Genomic DNA, 23,615 nt, shown 5'->3' with positions numbered 1-23,615 from the left:
GCGGTCCCTTTCTGATGCCACCCCTCCTTGTCCACCAAGGGCGTTGGGGTAACCTCAGCACGCAAAATGCAGCCACGTGCGGGGGTTTGGCAGAGCCCCGAGTGCTCTGCTGTGGTTATGCCATGATAAATGCACTATCCTGCAATTCCCCTCTCCAAAATTTGGCCTTTCTGGCATAGGTGCTTGGCTCTGAGCTTTCATACATGCAGCTGGAAGTGGCCTCAGCTCAGCTCTGTGCAACCAAACCTGTCCAGATGGGCTCTGGAGTCCCTATTTCTATAGTTGTCGAAGACTTTGGAGAGCCCTTTCAGGTGTCCCTGTCTCTTGTAACCACCTAAAATTTTGTGACACCCATCCCTGTTTGGGGAGGAATAGTTCCCCATCCCCAGTAGACCTCCAGAGCCAGCAGCGAGGAGGAACGAGGCCGGAGCAGGGACATCCCCATGGTGGAGACACACGGGCACAGCTCTCTTGCTGGATAAGGTGAGTTCATGGGAAAAGAGGTCAAGTTTGATGAAAGCACCCCCAAGAGTTACCTTAGGGGATGGAGATCCCCCTGGGATGCACAAGCTGGTGGTTAAAGGATGGTAACACAAGCAGTGATCCTGATACAAACTAGGGGAATAGTCATGGTCCCATCCTGTCACGCACAGACAAGGAAAAAAGAATTGAGCCCCAGAGCTTGCCAAAGCCCAGCTTGCTTCCTTGCAGCCAGCCCAAATAGGTTGGATTTAAGAGTAATTAAAAGATGGATGAGATCAATGCAAGAGCAGCGTGGACGTGACAAGCGGTGGTGTCAGCTCACCCAGCACCAGTAAGTGTCTTAAGTGTCCTGAAAAAGGAGAAAAAAAAAAGCTGTATTTGTTGGCAGTGTGCACGTGATGCTTACAAATGTCCGAAGTTGGGGGCTGAGATACTTTTGTCCCAATAAATATGATAAAAAAGAGTACTGCAATAATCCTGATGGGATGTAACAAGAGCCTGGAAAAAGCATGAGTGGAAAAGGATGGATTTTGAAGATTTATTCTCACAAATGCATCCATGGGCACAACCTCACCCTTCTCACCCCAGCAGGCACCATCACGCTACCAAAGAAACACCAGCAGATACCCGGGCAGGCTTCCTGATGCTCATTGCTCACATATTAACAAGAAACCTTCATTCATCTGCTTGCCGCGGGGAGTTTTCAGGCTTCCAGCTCCTTCCATTCAGAGAAGACGACAGAGTTTTCCGGGTCTCCGTAATTATTTACACGTGGGCTGTATTTATTGGCAATTAAATGGTTCAGCGGCTCCGAGACATCAGTCTCCTCTAAACATGTTGTTTGCCAGATTGCTTCCTGCCAGCAATCCCTGTGGGCTGGGAAATGTTGTCGAGCCCTCCGGGGCTGCGTGTTCGGGAGGGAGCAGCTGGCAGAGCCCCCCCGCCGGGGCCACGGCACTCCGCGAAGGCTGGGAAAAAATAATGCGATAGCACAGCCTCACGTTCAGCAATTCGGAGGCTGCGGGGGGGATTCGGGTTTGTTTTAAACACATTTGCAGATCGGGGCACCGGGGGGTCAGGGAGGAGGTTGGGATGGTGTGCGCTGCATCCGCAGGAAAAGGCTTGGGAAAAGCACAGCAATTCGGCAAAACGTGCAGTGGTGTGGTAAAAAATCCAGTGGCTAGGGAAATACCTGCAGCTAAAACACACAGCAAAACTAGCAGGGCATGCAGCGGGCTGGTAAAGTATGGGGCAAGCCCAGTAAAATGTTCAGTGATTCTAGAAAAATGTGCAAAAATCCTGATGAAGCAATGACTCCGGCAAAGCACGCCGTGATCCTGCTAAGCAAGTTGGTAAAAGAAGCAAAATGTGCAGCAGTCCCAGTAAAACATGCAGCAACCCCAGCAAAATATGCAGTGATCCCAGCAAAACACGCAGCAGCCTGGTAAAATGTGCAGTGGCTTTGGCAAAATACGCAATAATTCTGATAAGACAGGCAAGCACCCCATCAAAACACGCAGCGACTGCAGTAAAACCCAAGGCAGCCCTGATAAAACAAGCAGTGACTTAACAAAACAGAAAGCAATACCAGGAAGGCACGTAGGAGACCTGGTAAGAAGTAACCCCGGTAAAACATGCAGCAATTTTTTTGGAAAGAGCAGCTGGGGCTGGATGCAGAGGATTTTTGGTACCTGGACCCATTGCATGTGACGTGTATTTGCGACCAGCAGCGAGGTGCTTTAAGCATTCACCTACAGCCTCGAGATGGCTCAAAATTACCCGAGCTAATAACCAGAACGCAAGGAGGCACTAATTACACACAATCTCATGTGGTCCAAATCCTCCAGGCCCGCAGGGGATGGCAGCAGGGTGTTTCCGAGCAGACAACAGCCTTAAAATATCCCCCGTTTCCTCTCACACTTCCCCTGCAAGTTTTATTTCGGGGGATGATCCCGCTGCTGCTCTCTGTCTCGTGTTTCCACCAGCAGCCCCCATCTCCTCCCTTTATCCACATCCTGACACCTTTAACCATCATCACTGGCAAAGGGGGAAGGAGGAGGGATGGGAGAGAAAGGATTTGCCCCAGGGACAACCTCTGGAATAGGAAACTCCACCGGGCAGCTCCGATATTGCAGAGCCAGGGGGAGGGCACACTAATGCTGAGAAATTGGAGCTTAAAGAGGGGAAAAAAGCAACCCCTGAGCTGTGCAGCTCCCCAGCTCACGCTGAGCATGGTGCAAAATGGTTTTAGGGCAAAGAACTTCATATCCCGATGCAGGAGTGTTCGTCTCCAATTCAATTTTTGTCGGTAAAACCCAAAAAGTTTAGCTGCAATTTGAAAGTCTGGGAGGTCGCTGTGCTGCGTGAGAGCTGCTGCAGCGACAGCAGGAGGAACTGCAGCGGCGCAAAGGGCAGCAGAAAGCCGTTGGGTGACGAATTTCAAGACCAAGAGGACGTGGGAACTGTCACGCCCTGCCACCACGGCATCTCAGCCCTGTGTGGGGCCGGGGGGGCCACCCTGCATCTCCCCAGCAGCAGCAAAAACACCCCAAAAGATTCATTAAAATAAGAGTCATGGCTACCTCTTGCTATTGCTTTTTTAAATTATTATCATTATTATTTTTAGTGCTGCTCAGTATGGCAGGAGGTGGAAGCCCCGCAGCCCCAAAGTGCCTCTCTGCAACCTCTGCTAAGGCAGAACAACTTTATTTTCTCCCAGGCCAGGCTTGCTCCTGGTGGGGCTCTCATCACCTTAAGACCCACTTGGACTTGACAGTGAGCACCTGGAAGACTGATGAGTGAGGAGAGCGAGGAGCCAGATGCTCAAGTGCATTTGTTGTATTTTCACGTTTTATATTTCAAACTTTTTTCAACTTTTTTCTCCCACCCAGCCCTTTCCGTGGGCTGTGCTGCTGTCTTGCAAATGGGCCTGGGTTGCCTCAGTTTTGCTCCTTTGCTGTCAGGAAAGCAGGGCCCATGCCCGCCAGACTATTTAGGCATTTATACTTCCAATTTATAATTCTGACATCTTAAAAAAAAAAACGCTATTAAGCATCAATCACAGTTTCAGAAAAGTTGTCATGAGGGTGTTTGTGTTGCTGCTCTTTTTAGCATATTCCTATTTTCCACATTTTCCTCCTTACCTGATCGTACCCAACAGAGAAATAGCAATAAGCAGGATGCTGCAAGTGCATTTCCCAGCCTCCAGCCCCCATGTGTTTGAATTGAGGGGGGGGGTAGAAACAGAGCCCTGGCACTTCCAGAGGAGCAGAAGGAGGTGATTCAGCCCCGAAGTGCCCCGTTATCTCCTGTTTCAAAGAATTTTTGCACGGAGCAGGAAGGTGAATCAGCACGGTGCTGCTTTGCTTTGGTTTGCTCCTGCTGCACAGCGAGGTTTCACGGCTCGGGCTGGCACTTTGGGGAGGTACAAAGCCAATTCCCCCAGCTTCTTGGCTCAGGCTCCACGAGTGAAATCACATCAAGCTGTGCTAAAAGCGAAGGGAAAATGCAATCTCTAATTCTGTGTTTTGGGCTGGCAGGAAAAGGCTCTTTGGAAGTTATAAAAAACAAAGGTGTTTTTTTTTTTTTTTTTTTTTTTTTTTTTTTTTTTTTTTCCCCTCCCAGGAGAAAAGGAATCCAACTCACACAGCTTTACAGGCAAATGCAGAAGATTTCCTGAGACGGAGAGGAGGTCGGGTACAACAAAGCGGCATATGCCATGACATGGGATTTCAGTTTTGGTTACCAACCCCTCTAACAACTTCCTTCGAGTCCCAGACATCCCATCCACCACGGATCCTTTTGGCTGCTACAAGAAGAGCAGGACTTGTTTGCATGAGAGATTCAAATGTCACAGGAACAACGCAAAAAATTCTTCAAACTGAGCTTTCAACAGCAAAAATGCCATTTTTTTGCCCCATTTCTCAGGATAAATCCCTCCAGGAATCACCATCTCAGGGGTGGGGGTTTGGGCTCCGCATGGGTGAAAGAACTCAGAAACCACTTGTTAATAGCCTTTACTGTGATGCTCCTCTGGTATGTGCCATCTACAAACATTAATTGTTTTTTTTTTTTTTTTAAAAAGGGCCTTAAAAGGGTCTGCCCTGGAGAGCCTGGGCTCTTTGGGTGCTGGCTGAGGTACAGAAAATGATTTTGAAGGTATGCATACCTGAAGCGTGGAGCAACTCTGATCCATCGATGTGCTTTGTATCTCACAGACCAGGACCTTTGCTGTAAGGCATGGAGAAGGCATGGCATGGAGAAGGTGGATGGGCAGCTGTAGGCTTAAAATGAGAGGAAATAAAAAGAAATCCCACTCTTGACAAACAACAACAACAAACTATTAACCAAATGCCCACGGCTTGCTGGGTTTTCCCAGACAGGCACTGCTAAGGTCAGGAACTGCCTGTTTTTCCTCCAAAGCCCCTCACCAAGTCGCAGCACTTGAGCCTGATGGTTGGCTTTGAGTCCAGCCTGTGGAGAGGCAAAGGATAATTTTGCAAGAGATAAAGCAAGAGAAGCAAAAAAAGAAGAGGGATCCCAATATATGCCCGTTCTGGGGGGCTCTGGAAACTTGCCATCCAATACTCACTGTATTTAATCATCTACAGCCATTTGCACCCACTACAAGCCAAAAATGCCACCTGGGGGACCCTTAACGTGCTTTTAACCAGGGCTTTTTGCACAGATGCCATACAATAGCATGACATAGGCAGGCTGACCTTTTTTTCCCATTTCTTACACCCTGGAATCTCTACCAGGACAAACTGCTGCCTCTAGTGCATGGGCAGATATCACCCTTTTGTGCACAAATCACTTTTTTTTTTCTTTTCTTTTTTTTTCTTTTTTTTTTTTTTTTTCCTAAAAGCTGCAAAGCTGTATGAGCACTGAGTCTGCTTGTGTATGTTTGAAACCCATGCTTAGTCAGATGCAAATAGCTCCAAGCAGTGTTTTGCTTTAGTTGCCAAATACTTTTTCTGGTATACACATTGATTCTTTATTTTTTTTCCTTTTTCTCATCAGGCTGCAGTCAAAACACACGCACAAGCGCTGGGTGTCATCATCCCCTGCCTTTCTGCAGCCTCACTGGCACAGACCTGATTCATAGCTGAAATAACACGGGCTGCCTTAAATTTCTGCTCCAGCTCTAGGAAAACTCTTTGTGAAAACTTTGGGTGCTACTCCAGCTTTCCGGATCTATGGGGTGCAGCTGCCCTGTAAGCTCTGCAGACCCAGTGTGCAGCTTAAGGGCAAATGGAGATTTTTGGCTCAGACTTCAGCAAAGTGACCGTGCAGGAGGAACTTGCCAGCAGCTGATGACGAAACACAGAAATCCAACAGCAGCGGATAGACACGCTAGGATCGAGCTGCAGTGATTTATGGGCTTGATTTTGGGGAGAAATGCAGTGTCTGGGAGATCTGGGCAGGAGTTACCCTGTGCTGAGCAGCTGTTCACACCCGTGATGGTGATCTCAGGGTTGCCACACATCCAAGTTGCAATGAGAAAGGAGAAAAGAGCTGTTTCATGATGCAGAACACCCTAGGATTAAACCATAAAAAACCTGCCTGCAGGCAGGGATGTGCCTATACAATGAGAAAAAGAATGGGGGCACTGCTCAGGGCTCTCTACAGCCTGGTTCAGCACTCATCCGAGTTGCGATCTCACCAGGAAAGTCGAAAATATTGCAGCCCTTTTCCCACGGTTGCTTCTCTATTATTCTTTTTAATAGCCTGTGACGCCACGGTTGCATACGGAAGCGATTTGCTGAATGGGGCTCTAACATAAAGCACGCGCTGTCAGCGCCGGGGAAGTTTGGAGGGATGGCAAAAATCCCCGTCCAGTCTATTTTTCTAACAGGTAGTAAGGAGATGAGAAAACCCAGGGGTTAAAGAGGTTGGCAGAGCCTGTCTCACCCCTCAGATGGGGTTGCCCTACAAAATGCTTCCTGGGGAAAACCTACAAAAACCCCGTGTGGTAATGGTGGGCACCCTGGGTGCTGGGAGCACGCTGGCAGCATCCCCAAGAAACCCACCTACTTTTTTCACACCCAACCAGCAGAAAACCTGGGGGCTGGCCAGCGGCAGGATGCCAATGAGCAGGGAAGTGGATTTTTAGCACGATGCTGTCCTCCCTCTTCTCCGGCTCTAGATGTGTATTTTCTTTTACCGCTTTTTCAGTCTGCCATTGAGAGGAGGCTGCGTCGATACGTCCTCACTGCACTGCTGGTGATGACTCCTGCTAGGAAGGGGAAGGTGATGGGTAAATCCCGTTGAGAGAGAGCAGATCTGTGCTAACTTGCAGCTTTGGGCTGGAGCCGTGCCTGAGGACCCTGCCACGGTGCTTATTTTGTCTGCAAAGCCAGGACTGCATTCAGGAAAGCGGGGTCATAAAAATGACATCTTTCCTCCCAAATCCATTCCATGTGTGCACGCCAGAGGCGTATCTGCCGATGCGAGCAGCTGCTGAAGTCTGTCTTGTTTTCTAACGAACCAGCCTGATTGTGATGCTCATCCATCAGCAGAGCTCTTAGCCAAAATCTGTCCTGAGGCCATGTGGACAAGTTCTTTGAGGCAGCGGGTCCCCAGCGAGGACAAGGTGCAGACGGTGCCAGAAAAACAACCACATGGTGGACAGCCACAGAGGTGTCTGTCCTGCAGAAGTCCCTTCAGTCCAGCTTCATTTCAAGAGGATCAGTGGAAGTTTGGTTGTTCAAATACGTTTCTATTCCTTTCTCGTCTGAAGAATTGGAAAGAAATCACCGTGTTTTCTGAAGAGCTGAATCAGACCTGTCCCTGGAACCCCTCAAGCTTGACCTGCTTGACTCCAAAGTCCCCTTCCAGCCTTGATTAAAACCCCTTCACTAAGGGCCTTGCAGGAGTCGATGTGATTCTTCCTAAACGAGCATCGCACATGGGGCTGCATTGATCTCTCCTGCTGGGAGCAAGAAGATAATTAAGAGCAACCTCTTTGGACCTCTCTCGCTGGGAAGCAAGACCCTTCTCCATCAGCTGCCTGCTACTATTCGCGGCTGGGAGAAAGCTGCAGCTTTTACACTCCTGCTCTTTCCTAATTGCTTCGTTTGGCCGCTGATACCCAAATGTTGATCAATGATGGTCAGCAGGCCATCAAAGCTAGCTGCAAGGAACAGCGGGCATGATTTTAACTGGGGGAATTTAAAAAAACAAAACAGCAAACAAACAAAGAAAACTACCATCCTCCCTTTCTTGCTGTGAGCTTGCTATTCCATTTGCAGATGGCCAAAAAAGCAGTTTATCGCTTCCTATATACCTATACAATTTCCTATACTCCCATATACCTCAAAGCATATAGGAAGTCTGCATGCAGTGTGAATCCCCATTCCTCTCCATGGCACTATCAGGGCACATTTTTCTCTCCCAGAGCTCAGCACCTCTCCTTTCCTTTTTCTCCATGGGGACATTGTTATGTCTTCCTTCTGGCATCAAGGAGAGGCATGGCTTTATGCCACTCTGCGTTTTCCATTATGACCAGAGCCCCGATTCCTGTTCCTTCTCCACCATCAGGAACACCACAGGCGATGAAAGAGCTTTTTTTCCATCCTTTGCCTTCACAAGGCCATGAAAAGGTGCAACCCTTCCAACTAAGCATCGCATGCTGCTTGAAGCCTGACCACAGCCTGCAGCAAAGCCAAACCCTCTAAGTCCTTGTGCATGAAGTTACAAGGGAGCAGTGGCACCACATATTATCTGTTTCCCCCCAAAGTCACATTCTTGAGAGCTGATATAGTAAAATGATCCATAAGCATGTTACCCAACTCTTCTCTGTGTGCTTGGCAATGGCACATTCCCAGTTTTCCTGGATGCCGTAACCTGATGCTTGCGGCCCAAGCCAGCACTGATGTAAATGTATTGCTTTTGAATGATGGAAGCCTTCGGATTCAAATGCAGTTCTCTGACTCTGGTCTGAGAACACTCCTGTTTCATCCCAAATTCACACCTCGACTGAAACCAGGATGAATTTCTTTTCCACTACCAACCTGCAGAAGACCAAGCTCCCCCTAAGGCACAAATCCTGAGCATCCAGTGGCTGCTCTTGGAAATCCTTGCACTCACAATGATTTCAGCATGCATGATTTGCTTGGATAGTCACTCCCAGAAACATGAAATACATTTTGGCATCCTCTCTGCTAATTTTAAGCATTGCTCTGATTTAACGAGAAAGCAAGGACAATACCTCATGTTTTAGTCTACCGCCAGACTCAATGGATGGGCTTTGAGCAGCAAGAGTTTTAGCCATGAAATTGTCCTTTCCAACTGCTTCATGTAACCTCTCAAAGAATGAAAGTGTTGTTGGGCAGATCTTTCTTTCATTAACCTGATCAGGGCTGCTTTTGAATGCATGAACTGATTCGAGCCTTTTAAATCTGGAATAAACCAGGAATAAATCTGCACCTTAGGGTGATTCTGCTGAAGTCAGTGGAGCTAAAGACAGAGGGAGATCAGACGAGGCTTGTTCAACGCCCTTCCACGCAGTTCTGATGTTTCAGATATCTCTGTTTGTGGTGGCTTTCAGCCAAAGGGCAAATTGCCAAGATTAAGCGTATCAGAGCTCTCTGAACCCTTTGCTGTTCCGGCTCTGAGCCAGTTTTTCCTCACCTGGGGACCCACGTGCTCCCATGGAAATTGTGTGGCCAACAAGGTGTGAAGATGATGCAACTTCCATTATTTCCATGGAAACCAGCTATAGTCAGGGCTTGGACTGGAGATTTAAAAAAAAAAAAAACCCACAACTGCTTCTTGCCTAGCACGAGCTTTTTACTGCTGATAAATTATAAATATTTTGTGCAAATTTGCCATCAAGGGCAAGGAAGGCACCCTAGCTCCTTGTTAGAATATGGGGACATCAGCCCATACCTGGCTCCTTTGCTAACTGGAGTCCTGTAAGCCCCCTGCAAATCTAAACGATCCCATTGGCCTCATCCAAATATTTGCCCCAAAGGTCTCACCCCAAGCAGTTTTGCTCTGCTTCCTGCAGTAAAAGGGGCATTTCTTCCAAAAGATGATGACATCAAAACCAACCTTTTGCCAGAATAAAATGGTTGTTCATCAGGAAAAGTAGCAAACTAAGCAAGAAGCATTTTGTGCTTGTGCATTCACTTTTTTTTCATTGTCACTTACTTTTGCAGCAGCCTAGAGCCAGGTCATGCTCACCTCGTTTAGTGGAAGCTGCTTTCTCGTTGTCTCCCAACAAAACCTAGGACAGAGCTGGGACTGGAAGCAGCCTCCTCACTGGTGAGGAGGGGACAAGCAAGCAGGGCTGGCAGCTGAAAAAAAAAAGGAAAGCTTTGAATATCCCACCTTTACCCACAACCTCTCATAATGCTTTCAACAATGGCTTTGCTGTCCTTTTCTAGGAGCTTTGTGGGGCTGTCAGAGCCCCACCGCCTTGGCAAACCTTTGCTGCTATCGTTACCCACAAAAAGGCTGTAAAAGCCTCTGTGATGTTTTCACTGGATGAAGTGCTTTTTTTTTTTTTTTTTTCCTTTGCTGAATAAACCCTTCCATGACTCAGACGGCTGCTGGGGTGTGTGTGTGTGTGTACACTGCGCTGCAAGGAAACCCCTGGCTCACAGGGCACTCGTCTTGGAAAAATCCAGCTGAGTTTTCAAACCCACATCCAGTTGTGTTGTTTTATTTTTTTTCCTTTTTTTTTTTTTTTCCTCCCCTAAGCACCCTGATCTTAGCAAAGGCAAAACAGGAAAGATGCATGGCTTTCAAGACAGTCTGAAGTCCGTGTCAGCACCTTGTGAATTCATTGCTTTTATCTCTAGCTGTTTTGCTACCATTTGCCTTCGTGTTGCAAGAGGGCAAGGCAGGGCATGCTCTGTGTGGGTTAAAGAAAAACTAGGCAGGGTTATGTACCTCTTTTCAAGAGCCCCTGGACACAGGACCAGCCATTGTGGGTGCATTCTCACAGACAGCATGGAAGCATCACTGTTGAAGTTATTCCTGAGATGCAGAAAAGAAAAATGAACCCACCAACAAAAAAAAACCACTGTGGTTTTCTCCAGATTTTCAGCTTGCTGTTGCATGCAGATACTATGCCTTGCACATCCACCTGCAGAAAGAAAACAAAAGAAAGGGAAGTTACACTCTGGACAAAGCAATGCTGGTATTCACACTGCAATTGGCATGAACCACAACGAGGTAAGGCTACAGTTTTGTTTTAATAGCTTGTTGTAATTTTTATAGTGCCTTAAAGTCAATGTTTGCAGAAGATATTACCGGCTCTGTTTACCTCCCAGTCACTGGCTATGAGGTTTGGGCTAGATTTTGATCCAAAGAGCTTTTCCCTGCTCTGTTCAGCAGCATCCCAAAGGCAAAAACGTCATCAGAAGAACCCTTCTCATGAAGCTGGAACAAAAAAACTCAGAAAACGACCCCGCTCAGTTTGACCTGAGCTCTGCTCTCTGCTACCAAACCGTGCGGAGCTGAACAAGCTCCTCTAAAACCACAGGCAAAAATTCCCTCACCAGGGTATAGGTGGGAGTCCTCATTATCCACATAGGGAGTCAGATTATAGGGGCTCTTTCCATATAGCTTGGACCCTCAGAAGTAAGACACGCGATTGTAAGCACTACAGAAGAACCCCGAGGGGTATGTGCAGAGCACTGCCTCCACCAGGATTATCTCGGCCTCATTACACACAACAGCCCGTTAAAGACATTTTCCTTCAGCTTTTTCAAAACGAAAGAAACCTCCCAAGGATGATTGTGCTCCCTCGTGAAAAAAAAAGAAATCCCACCTAAAAGCAAGAGGTACTGTCTGCGGAGATTCTCCCCCATAATAAAATAATAATAAAAAAGGTTTGAAACAAAGAGGAGCAGAAGCAAAGCTGGTTTTGTGCCTTGTGCAGACATCAAAACAAGCATCCATGGCACTGCTTGCTCCCGCCGTGCTCCGGAGAGTTTTATTCCCGTTAGATACAGGGTTATGGCTAGCAGCCAGCGAGGCGACTGGCAGCGTTAATGCACTTACTTCAGCACCAGTGCCTGGCAAGGAAGTTATTTATTTCTGCAAAAGCAATAGGAAAAAGCCCACAGGAAAGAGGAAAAAATCTGACGCACGCACCAGAGCTCAGCTGTGAAGCTCAGAGGGACCGTGCTTAAAACCCTGTTCAGCCACCAGCGGCTGGCTGCAATGAACCTGCTTTAGAAATCGGAGGGCCCTGGCTGCAGATGCCAGCTCAGCGAGCGCTCCTTGTCACCAACACTGGCTCTGCGATACTGATGCTCCCTCCCTGAGTTGTCCAGGTCCAAGTGGTTTCTTCTGCCTGGTGTGAAATCCCTGTGCTTTGACGAATGCTCCTCACGTCGCACTGCCAACCGCTGGCCCCGCGGGTGTTAGGTATGCTGAGATGAGGCTTTCCAGACCTGCTAACGTTGGAATTGGTAAACGAGGCAATACGTAAAACGATTTTTTGAAACAATAAGGGATCGTGACCTGTCCTGCTCCCTTCTCCAAAGGGGAAAACAAACCAGCAGCCCTGCATACTAAACTCAAATGGCTCGCTTATTCGCATTCCTGTAGTCCTGGTGCAATACGGAAATTATTTAAGATGTCAGCTTGCTGACACGCTGTTATGATTTAAACAAGACAACACAGAGCAGCAATGGATTTTTCACACCTCTCAGCTGGTTAACCCTGGCAAGCAGGGACCTTCTCACCGTGTGCCTGTGGTCGTTCCTTCTGGGAGCACTCAGAGCTGCCGTGCTCACACCGCTGCAGAAACCAAGGTCTTCTTCCACGAAGCAAGAGGATGCACGAGGCTCATTTCACAGGAGGATCACCTAAATCAGACCTGATCCACGAGCGAGTGAATCTGTCTCAAGTACAGCATGAGTTATGAGAAATAACCCAGCAAACCAATACAACAAAATCATAATGGCAGGTTGCAGTTACCTATTTTTTTCATGCTTTCAGCAAAAAGAAATGCCAGCAAATTGGAAAGATGCGAGCATGCAGGACTGTGTGGAAGATGCCACACTGAGCACTGATGGACATCTAGTATCTGATACTGGATCACTAAATCCCTGAGGAAAAAAAAAAAAAAAAAGAAAAAAAGGTTTTATGCCTTTGTCCTCTCTCCAGCACAAAATCCCACATCATTGTGTATGTATATTATGAGGGATATAGAGATTTAATGTAAGAAATATATAAATGTACCCCAGGCAGGAATCAGACACAACTATCACAAAGCAGTCCAGGACCAAACATGCACCAAGCATAACTCTCTGTCTGCTAACAAGCAACGGCATGAAATAGGTGTTTATCAGCACAAAGTGCAGGAACTTGACCTTACAAAAGAGAACTCTCCCAGATCTTCCTCAGACTCTTCGTCTGTTGCCTTCTCTGATCATTGCATTTCTTACATGATCAATTAAATCCTCATAAAATACTCTGGAAGCATTCCTCTGTGCAAAAAGCACCACTCCATGTCACAGCTCTGGACATCGTACAGGCATTGATTTGGGGGAAAGAGAAGGCGTTAGGGCTGGCTCATGACCAGCACTCACATGGGAGTAAAGCACTCAACTTCTTTCTGCAGCCCCCCACTACAGCTATGGGAGCTGCAAGCGACCAAAAGATCAGTACAACATATTCTTCTCTTAAATTTGGTAGAAGTGGATTGGCATGTCCAAGAGTCAGCAGGGAAGCAAGAATAAACCAGCACACACAAATGGAAAAAATTGAGAGCCCCAAATGCTTCTTTTTTTTTTAAGGTAACCTCCTTTTTAATAAGGAGGGACTAATGGCAAATTAAAATAAAATCTCATTGTGATAATCTAGAGGGACATTGTCAGAAGGTCTCCATATAATGAGATGGAATTAAACTACCGGAGTGTCTCCAGGTCTTCTTAAATGCTTCTGCAGAGAAAACAGGAGAGTGGCATGGTCCGGGCGATGATTTTGACATGAAGTTAGGAAAAGCAACTGAGAAAAATGCAGGGCCAAGACCCCAGTGCTAAGACCTCGAGCTGTTCAGGTGGGGAAGCTTGGGGCATCCCATCTAGTGTTGAGGCTTCACAAATAATAAATCAAAAGAGAACAGATCAGCTTTTTATTCTGCTTGGCGACTGCAAGAAAGGAGATGGGAAAGTGGAAAAAGGAGCTGCTATGCTGAATAGATCAGAAAGGAGAAGTGTTTGAGAAAGAACAGAGTTTGATCAAACCTAGACAGCTTCTAACTTCATGATTACCTCCTCCCAGTATGTACCTGAGCTGCTCTGAAGTCCTTCATTGAAGTCTCTGCTTTCAGTTTCCCCAGGTCCCCAGGAGGAGGGCTGGATCCTGCTCCGTGTCTCTTACCTCCAGCAGACACTGCCAGCTCTGGAATTCGCTCAGGATTTATTCCACACCAGAGAAACAAATGACTAAAAGAAATAATACAGCTGATAAAAGATGAGTTTCTTTTCCTTTTTGCTCCCTTCCTACTCAGCTGAAAGGTTTCTCAGAAAATTGTATTTTTAGCTACAGATAAAATGAAGTAGCACTAATGGGAACCCAATTGATTTTTCATACTTGCATTCACCAGCCTACAAGTGGCTGACTTGCCACAGAGAGATAAGAAAATCAAAGACAGATCAGAAAAACAAAGACGTGACCCTGACCAAGGAAGAGGAATGGGCTGTAGAGGCAGATGACAAAATCCTCCCCTGCCATGGCTTTTGGGAAGACTTTTCCACACTTTGGCAGGTATGGGACAAATTGTGCTCAAGCTATGAGGTTTTGTGAGTTTTGCTCACATTTAAGCCTTTCTTAAAGAAGGGTACAAGGAACTGGAAAAAGGCCGTCTGCTTTTATTTAGAGAGAAAAAGGCAGTCAATGACATCCAGTGAGGTGCAGAATCCATGACAAGCAAAATCCGTCTGCGTGCAATAAATGAGATTAAGGGGACAAGAGACCAAAAAATTAATGTGGAGAACAGAAGGTGCAGCAGATAAACAAACAGGCAGCACAAACTTTTCAAATTTCTGAGAAATAAGCATTTAACAAAAACACAGTTGCTGAACAAGTAGGAAGCATTCCCTCAGCCTCACTGACACAAAGACAGTAAAGTCTAACCAGTTTATTCCCAGTTAGAAAGACCTGAAGGTAATGTTTAATTAAAACCCAGACCATTCCATCACTGGCATTTGTTTCACAATATAAAATAAAATCTGATTCCCAGCTGACATCTGGTGTGTTTGGCTGGAGAACAAGGCAGATCCAGATGAATTGGCTTGCTGGGCCCCAAATATTCCTGCATCGTCACCAAAATCACCAGGGCAGACAGGAGTTTTAGCCATGTAGACCTGGCACAAAAGCCCATGTCTAACCCATTTTTTTGAAAGGCACAGGTGGATGCAGAAGGACGCAGCCAGGAGCTGAAGTCCATGAGCGTAGCACTCATTGCTCTCACACACAACCTTGATCCTATCAGAAGTAGAAATCATTGAGCTCAATAAACTCAAACTGCTGTGCTATTGACTTGAGCAGAAGGAGGTGGCAATTTCACCATGTGCGTTCATAGATGCAGTGAATCTATTGTCACGTAAGGCTATGCCCTAGGCAGGATTTTCCATCTCTCCACCTTGAGTTCAGCTGAATGGGGCTCCATGCCCTTCTTCCAATTTTGGAAATCTTATTAAAAAAAAAAAAAAAAAAAAAAGGAGAAATAAACTTATTTTTGTCTGTTACCTCCTTAAGATTAATCCCAGGAAACCACCAAGTCTCTGCCGTACCTGTAATCCATCTGCGCTGCTTTGTATCAACACCACTGCAATTAGGTGCCTATTTTGCTGCTGACTGCTGCTTTTTATCCAATTGCCTGCGTCGTCCAATTGTTTGGCTTGGATGAGTTCCTTTCTCCACTGGTTACCACTGCTCTGACACTTATAACAGAAATTATTCAAGGCAGGAATTGCCTCTTTGTCATACTTTTAACGCATAGCATAAGGGGAAGAAGGCCTCTCACAAGAATTCAAGTAAACATTAACATTGAAGGAAAAGCACAAAGCAATAGATTCATTCATATAAAAATTTTATTTAAAAGGAGGACACAGCCCCCAAAACAGCACTGTACATTATGTCCCAAACTTTTACAATTTAACAGTCATAATTAAATACAAATAGCTACAAAAATGATGTGCACATCAGAAAAGAGGAACTAGTCCTCCAATTGTTCGAAATGTGGCTGCAGAAAGTTTGTCCATGGTGGTTTGCAATTCATGTGGGCACACAGGTACCCACTGAGGCTGTGAACAGGCACAGGTTGGATTTTTTTTGGTTTGTTTGTTTTTTTTTGTCATAAGAGCCATGATGGCTTTTGATCTTATCAGATCTTTAGCTTAAAGAGAAAGAGAAGAGGAAATTGTTAGAGTTTGATGCTGCATCTGATTATGTTATGCTGGGTAAACATATTGCATTTTCATATCATAAGTCACACTTTTTTTATTATCTTATCACTAGTTTTGTTTCAATGATTAGTAATTAAAAGGAAAAACACATATACTATTGCTGTCACAGGGAAAAAAAAAACAAAACAGCCTCGCTCAACCACCATCTATAGATGAGAAAACGAAGTAGAAATAAAGCCAAATTTTAAGACTTTTTCTTCTACTCATACCTGAAAAACTACCTCTAGTCTAACCTAGGACCAGTTTTAACAGCGCTAACTTCCAGCGCATCAACCACTATTTTAAGTTATGATTGTGAGTTAGCTGCGCACTACGTAGTAGTAAACACAAAAAAAGGAGGAAGAATATTTAAAATATATCAATTTTCTTGACATCCTTACAAAAGTTTTCCATGCCGTGCCATAAAAAGAATTTGAAGCAAAATAGATTTACAAAAGCTATTGTGCTCGAGTCAGCGGCATATGTACACATTAAAATTGGAACAATACAAAAAGTATTCTTAGTAGAAAAGGCAATATATAAAATTATATAAAGAGTGTTTTAAAAGTATAAAATTAGGAAATTATGCATAGAAGAGTGTTTCACAGGCCCTGCAGCAACACATGATTTGTAGCAACGGCCGTCTTAGCAAATCCTTGCCAGCGTAGGCAGAATTTCTGCCAGATCCTGAAACAAAAAACTCATTGCCTACAGAATTCGCTGGTGATGTTTGGAAGGGGATAGGCAAAGAGGGAGAAATCCAGTATATATTTTGGTAGCAGCTCTTTTATCAGCTTTTGTGGGGTGTTGCATAGGTAGTAATGGAGTGTTTCTGCTGTCACGGGTTTGTACCATGACTGCCTTTCTGGGAAGCGGATGAAGGAAGGTGCCTGAACTTTCTCGAGGACATGGTTTGCGTCCTCGTTCAGCCGCTCGTAGGAGCCGATGAAGTCGTACCTGACAGCGCAGGGCTGGCACAGGTTGTAGATGGGCATCCAGTGCTCGTTCATCTTTTCCACATCCTCATCCAGCAGGTAGCGGAGAAACTCGGAGAAGGTCACGTCGTCGCCTGCCGACTTGCCCCCGTTTTTCCGGTACCTCCTGACGATCTCCACCCCGTACTTCAGCTGGTACTCCTTGATCTCCCCAAACTTATTCCTGTAGGCCGACAGCAGCCTCTCCGCGGGGTTTCGCACGAAGATGAACTTGTAGTAGTTCTTCAGGCGGTAGTTGATCTCCTCCGGCTTCATGTCCCCTAGGAACACAAGGTCGCTCTTGTGGTCCATCTTGAGCTTGACGTCGACGCTTTCCAGCGCTCCATCCAGCACCTTCAGGATACGCTTCCAGTTGGAGCAGGCCACCTTGGGGACGTAGCAGTACAGAAAGCGGTACTTGTCGCTGACCAGGAGGTGACGGAGCAGTGTCCGCCGCTGGCCGGCTGGCAGCTCCCAGACGCTGCGGGGCATGGCGCGCTGCCCGCAGACTGAGCGGATGGTGCGGTTGCGGATGTCCCGCAGCACCTCATGGTCGAAGTCGCCGGGGACCTCCCTGCCGCCCACCCTCCGGGAGAGCTCACTCGCCGGCGGGTGCAGCGGGGGCGGCTTCACCTCGGCCAGGATGCCCTTCTCGATCATCAGCAGCAGCCCGCTGGAGGCCAGGATCACGCCGAACATCAACATGGAGGGCAGCAGCACCGTGCCGCCCGCCCGCAAACGGGACCGGCTGCAGGCCGAGGCGGGCGCCCGCCTCACCTCCCCGGAGAAGTGGGACCGGGGGAACATGGCCTCGAAGGAGCCGGGCCAACGCCGCCTCAGCCTCCCAGCCTCATGCCTGGGGAGAAGGGGGGGAGCTGGATGCCGGCTCCCGGCCGCCGGCACCGGGGAAGGGGGCTGAGGCGGGGCAGCCGCCGGCAGTGACGGCCGCGCGGGGCGGGCAGGGGGCCGGCGGAGGAGGCGGCCATTTCGCGGCGTCCCCGCCCCGCGCCCGTCCTTCCCCCTTCTCTCCATCCCTGCCTCTTTCTCCCCCTCACGGGGGAGCGGGCAGGAAGCCTCGGAGGGTATCATCCGGTCCCTTCAGGCGGCTCCGTGAGGGACGGGAGCCTGGAGCCGGCCGCCGCCGCCCTTCCAGTCAGGGCTGCAGCCCCGCCGCGTTCCGCGGTTCCTGAGTGCCTCACTCGGGGCAGGCGCAGATTTTAGGGTGCACGAACATCCCACGCTCTCCTCTCCCCGATAAGTATTACATTTAAGGAAATAAACCACCCCCGGGCTTGGTTCCGAACTACAGGACAGATTTGGAGGGTGCTCGTAGCCCACAGGAGGCTTCCAGACCCTTCAGGGCTGCGTTTTCTGCACCCAGACCCCACCTGCACGCACTCGTTATGCTCCAGTAACAAATACTGAGGTGCAAAGAGTGGGCTTTAAATCCACCGAGTCTGAATCACAGAATCACAGAATCATCTAGGTTGGAAGAGACCTCCAAGATAGCTGCACCTTTTGACACCCAGTGCTTCCCCGCTTGTATTTAGTCATTCTGTAGCATGATACAGGCTTAAATTAGTTGTCTGTAGTCTGCATTTTCCCCAATACTTCATTAAGCCCGATTACTATTAATTAGCTATGGCATGCTTTGTTCAACCCTATAACATTTTATTGCACAGTTTCAGCATTGAAAGTGGAAGACAAAGTGATTTAAGTTACCTTGTGAGCTCTCTGCAGCTTCTCTTGGGTGCTGTGCACAGAGGGGAGTCTAAGCCAAGGACAGCTGTGCCACCACCTGGAAGGCAAAGAAAAATATTTCTAAATACGTAGGTATTTCCCCCAAGCCTTGCTCTTCAGATTGTCTGCATGACTCGTGCTGAAGCTCTCCTCACACCACCTCCGCCTAAAGCAAACCCTAAAAGCAGCAACAAGCTGTAACCAGAGGCTTGTAATTGGAGCCAGGTAGGCAGCCCGAACAGCAGGTAAATGCTCAACTAGACTTAAGGATGCAATTTCTAAATAGAGCTCTTTCCGTAGCAGAAATCATATCATACTTGTATTGTTCAGCGTATTTTTTCTTCATTGCACTTTCAGAGTATACCACAAGGTTTATGCTTCTTAACTAGTTTTCCAGGGACTCTGTCAAAAGCTTTCTTAACATCAAAAGAAAACAGCTTAGTTTTCTTTGATCAAAAGCCAAGACTGTTTTGTCAGCCAAGACAGACAAAGTATTTGTAGTGAAGTGCAAGTGCCTGAAGCTAGATTATTTTACATTTTACAGTTTTATTTTGATGTAAATACAGCATTCGTTTTAGGAAGATACTGAATATTCTACACTGTGATCAGCAGCACAGCTGAAAATCTTCACAATCTGTAGCATGACCAGATTTCTGATATGATTTCAGAGGACAGGTCCGAGGATCTGATCTTGATCTTAATACCAGTGTAAACTGAAGGTGTGCCAACGTATGAGATGAGAATCAGACCTACTTGGAAAGTCTGCATCTCGGAGAAGAAGATTGATTACAGTAAACACTAGTAAGGGCACTAATACTATTTCCAAAACAAACAAGGGAAATTTTTATTTCTTAGAAGGCATGCTAGCCTAGCACCGCTTGCCCTCCTTTGTTTCTATTCACTTGTGATATCTATAGGTCTGGAGTAGTTACATATGGTATCCAAGGAGTTCTGAATATATATTCCAGACTGCTAGAAATAGGAGACTGCCCAAAATGTCAGTCAGTTCATTTTTTCTCCCTGGTATGCAAGGAAACTTTGATTTAGATTGGTCTTAATAGCACAATCTTTGTTAGGATGCAAAGTCTCTATAGAAACAACATAGCTAAGAAAATACAGGATTTGCGGTGCTGGACTAAAGCCCATGTCCCCGATAAAAAAAAAATAAAATTATACTGAATGTGCTTAATGCTCACTCTGCATGGTAATAAACTTGATCCTCAAAACAGTTAAAAGAGGCACCATGTTCAGAGTGTCCAGAACTACTGGAATATATTTCAGAGATCCTTTTCTTCAGAGAAGATACATTTTGAACATAAAATGTCACTAAGAAGCCCCAAGTTTAGGCTGCTGTGAGTTGCCTATAAAGCTTGTACTGTGAAGCACAAGAGATGGAATTTTTTAGTTCTTTCTTATAGATATATCAAGGATTTTGTAATAACTGGCAGCCCTTTTCAGGATGCTTTCAAACCTCACCTGTTTACCTTTGTCACTTTATTCCATATAACTAAAGGCAACTGATCCTCATTTTGGCCAACTAAATATGTATTCTGGCTCTGCTACAATTACAGGAACCACGCATAAGATGCACATGGAAACAGAAGGCCTGCTGATGACTGCATCTGTGAGCATCTCGCTGATCCTAATTGTAAACTGTCAGTTTGGGAAGGAAGAGGCTTGCAGACATGCTGTTTCATCTAATTGATCTGCTGACTCCATGGTGCACTCTAGACAAACTTTGATGCTTGTTTCTCCACTGCAGGTAAGTATTTCTGCAGTAGTTGTCATCCTAGCCCAGACTAGTGCATAATGACTAGCCAGTGATGTTATCACTGGATCTTGCTGGAGCATGTAGAGCATTGTGTTAAGAAACTACCTTCAGCACTGCCTGGAATAAATTGTACTTACTCAAACGTGAAATTTCAGAGTCTGTTCCTTTGCTTTTTCACATTTAAAAAGCGACATCTCACAGACACCGTAAAAATCCGTGTCTCCTGTAACTCAGACAGCACATGCAGCCCACAGCACCGTTTGTCCCCCATACCAGCAGCACTTACAGCTCTGCACAGAGCAACCTTCTCAATCCACCCCCACTGTGAGTGCCTGGGAAAACAGGCAGGCTTTACAGCATGCCCAATGGATTAACCAAATCCAGCTGTCGTTGCTATATATGGGTAAAGTATGGCTGCACTTAAACTGCACCTTTCATCTGTAGGAATCTTAAAGTCCCTATGCAGAAGAGAGACACATTCATCCACACCAAGTCACAGTAAATTGTTTGCATCCCATGGCTATATGCAGCACCATGGAACAAGGAAAACTCTCATAGACATGCTCATAGAGATGCTTTGCCAGATCTCAGAGTGATCCTCATCTACCTAGGGGTGTAACGGCAGCCTCTTCCCCACGATTACTTATTTCTTAAGGATATAAAAACAGGATTTTTATAATTTACAACACTCTTCAAGCTGCTTTCAAACCCTACCATTTACTTTTGCCTTAAGATCACAGGGCTGGCATTGCAATCTGTGGCAGGACATCTCTTGCCAGACCAGCAAAGACCATTCCTGAGAGCAGGAACAGAAAACGTCAGCCCATTGCCTGTCCAGACCAAGGGGTTAGGAGTACGTTCTCTCCACCCCCAGGTAACCACCAGCTGGTGTTGAATAAGTCTCTCTTTTTTTTTTTTTTTTTCCTTGATGCGAACTCACAGGAGCAGAGAAGCAACTTTATAATGCATTGTTTTATATATTTAACTGCATTACACTGTAACCCAGTATCGTTTATGAAGGTGACACTCAGGTTTAAAGCAGATTGTACAATTCATCCCTGACTAATAGAAATGGTCTTAACAAAGAAAGTGTCAATTCCTATAGGGGATGGAGAGAAAGACTGAAGGACATACGTGTCCTTCCAGCTCAGCATGAGGTCAAACACTGATGGTCATCACAAGCACTGCCACATGCCCTGCCAAGGCCCTGCTGGTCTTTCGGGTAATATCCAATACTAACTTTGGGCTGAGAAACTGCAAAAAGTAAGAACGCATGAGGCCCCAACAAAAAGTTTAGCAAAAAAAAAAAAGAAAGAATCTTTCAAGAACAGTTGAGCTGATGCCAACTTTCCAAACAAGCACAGTGCAGCGTGACAGGACAGTGACAAGTAAATGTGGGCAAAATAGGACCTCTTGGACCGATATGAGCAGCTCCAGATCAAAAGTCAAAACGAGCAAAGCTTGAAGAGAAGAGATCTGATGTCATGGCTGTGTGTCCACAGATTATCCAGTAATTTAGTGTAATAAAGCCTCTTAAGGAAGTGGATAAGTGTAGTGAGCTGATTGTGAAATGGCTTCTATGTAAAGCAGAGTTTCTTATCTCTCTAGGAAAAAAGTCTTTTAAAAACAAGTCAAACATGCTGGGTGAATATGCTAAATAATTCAGAGCAGATTGTTATGATAGGCTGGGTCTGTCTTGCTCGTAATAGAAATCACTATTTTCAAGGAAAATGTAGTGCTGAAGGATCTGCTTATCTTGCAACTGCAAATTAATTGATATGCAGCTGGCTGAACTTGCAAAGACCTTATGCTGAGTTTAATGCCGTTTTCCCTGCTCTGTTGTGCATAACTGTGCAATTGCCTGGGAACTGAGCCTTTTCAGGAGTTTTGGTTCCTTTTTGCAAGGAAACAACCACCACACACGGTCAGTAGAAGCCACAGCAGCTCGTCCCACCTTGGCTTTGCCAATCTTCCAGTGTGCTGATGCCTGGAGGAAGGAAAAGAACATGCTCAGGTCCCCGGGATTGCAAGGACAGTAAATTTGTGGGGCAGGCTGCAAGGCTGTACGTTCCCCGCTGGGGCTATACACACCATATAGGCGCCAGTGCTCGGATCTGCTCCAGCTGGGCAGGAGGTGAGGGGAAGTTCAGAAATAGCGCAGGGACCGGCATTTCGGTAACAGCAGCTCTGAGTCAGAGCTTTCCTGGCACTGGCCGCGGGCAGCAGCTTCCAGGTCTACTGAAAAAGAGCAGGTCAATGTGCAGGAGCCCTTCCCATGCAGAGAACAAAAAATTTTAAGCAGTAGAAACCAAAACTTCCTTTTTCTGCTCTTCATCCTCCACTGGTCAATCTCAGACTCCTCCCAGCCCTTACAGACCAGGGCTGTGTCTCCCTACCAGTTGTGCACACATCAGACATCACTAATGTCAGCAGCCAGCTGTGGCTTTATCATCAAATTTTCAGTACGAACACACATTAAATATGTGCAGCTATGAAACTCACGTTGCCAGAGGGTCTCAAAGTCTCCAAACTCATTCTAGGTACGTCTGCTCCTCTTTACAACAAGCAGTTCCCCGAGGCTCCCAAACAGCTCTTGTGGGGCTGTAATGAAGTTACGAGTCCTGCAGGTCCTCTGCAGTGATTGCCACCGGCCTCATTACCTGCTTCAGCCAGCCTTGCACGCTTAAATAACCAGGAAAGTTTGGAGTCAGCACTGAGTGATTTGCCACACACAGCAGGGATGCTGCAGCAGCAGGACTGATCCTTAGAAATGAAAATTGCTGCAGGGTTTATGCTTTGTCACATCCTCGGTAGATGACTTTTTTGGGGGGTTAAAGATCTCCTATAAATGTGCCAGACAGGGCGTTATTTCCAGTGGGAAAAATGTGTCAGAAGGGTTGGCTGTCTTGTGAAAATGCATCGTTCTCACTGATGCCAGCCTGATAGATGGTTGGAAATATTCTTTCTTCATTATATATATTCCTCCCAAGTCTTGGTAGAAAGGCAGAAATATCTGTTAAGGGAAGGCAATGCTACATGGCACCTAATAACACTTTCCTGGGTCTGAAAGGAAAGAAATTGCTTACATTCCTTCATAAAACAAATCAAAACCAAATGTCAGAGTAAGAAATAGCAATTTCTTTCCTGGATAAATGAGCAAAATGGATGTAGTGAAAGCCTAGGACACTTCACCATGCCCAGGGGGGCTTGCCAGCATGCAAGTTTTTAGTA

The 23,615-nt window shown here is 46.4% G+C and overlaps 1 protein-coding gene and 2 long non-coding RNA genes across 3 annotated transcripts; 1 reads left to right on the top strand and 2 right to left on the bottom strand.

Moving 5' to 3' along the window:
* Positions 1-4,594: 4,594 nt before the first annotated feature.
* On the bottom strand, positions 4,595-18,732 carry LOC140002629 (uncharacterized). Its single transcript, XR_011809642.1, has 5 exons — positions 18,596-18,732; positions 13,739-13,895; positions 10,384-12,554; positions 9,673-9,785; positions 4,595-4,766 (listed from the first exon to the last, which is right to left on the bottom strand). It is a non-coding gene; the product is annotated as an uncharacterized lncRNA (long non-coding RNA).
* On the bottom strand, positions 15,528-18,111 carry CHST14 (carbohydrate sulfotransferase 14). Its single transcript, XM_021272218.4, has one exon. It carries the CDS (start codon positions 17,960-17,962, stop codon positions 16,601-16,603), a length of 1,362 nt encoding a protein of 453 aa, XP_021127893.3. The 5' UTR covers positions 17,963-18,111; the 3' UTR covers positions 15,528-16,600.
* A 2-nt stretch (positions 18,733-18,734) lies between the features above and the next one.
* Positions 18,735-22,641, top strand: LOC140002630 (uncharacterized). Its single transcript, XR_011809643.1, has 3 exons — positions 18,735-18,838; positions 19,282-19,414; positions 20,185-22,641. It is a non-coding gene; the product is annotated as an uncharacterized lncRNA (long non-coding RNA).
* The last annotated feature ends 974 nt before the right edge of the window (positions 22,642-23,615 follow it).

The sequence above is a fragment of the Anas platyrhynchos genome, chromosome 5 (genome assembly GCF_047663525.1).
Source record: "Anas platyrhynchos isolate ZD024472 breed Pekin duck chromosome 5, IASCAAS_PekinDuck_T2T, whole genome shotgun sequence".
Taxonomy (NCBI): Eukaryota; Metazoa; Chordata; class Aves; order Anseriformes; family Anatidae; genus Anas; species Anas platyrhynchos.
This window is presented reverse-complemented; position numbering and strand designations above follow the sequence as displayed.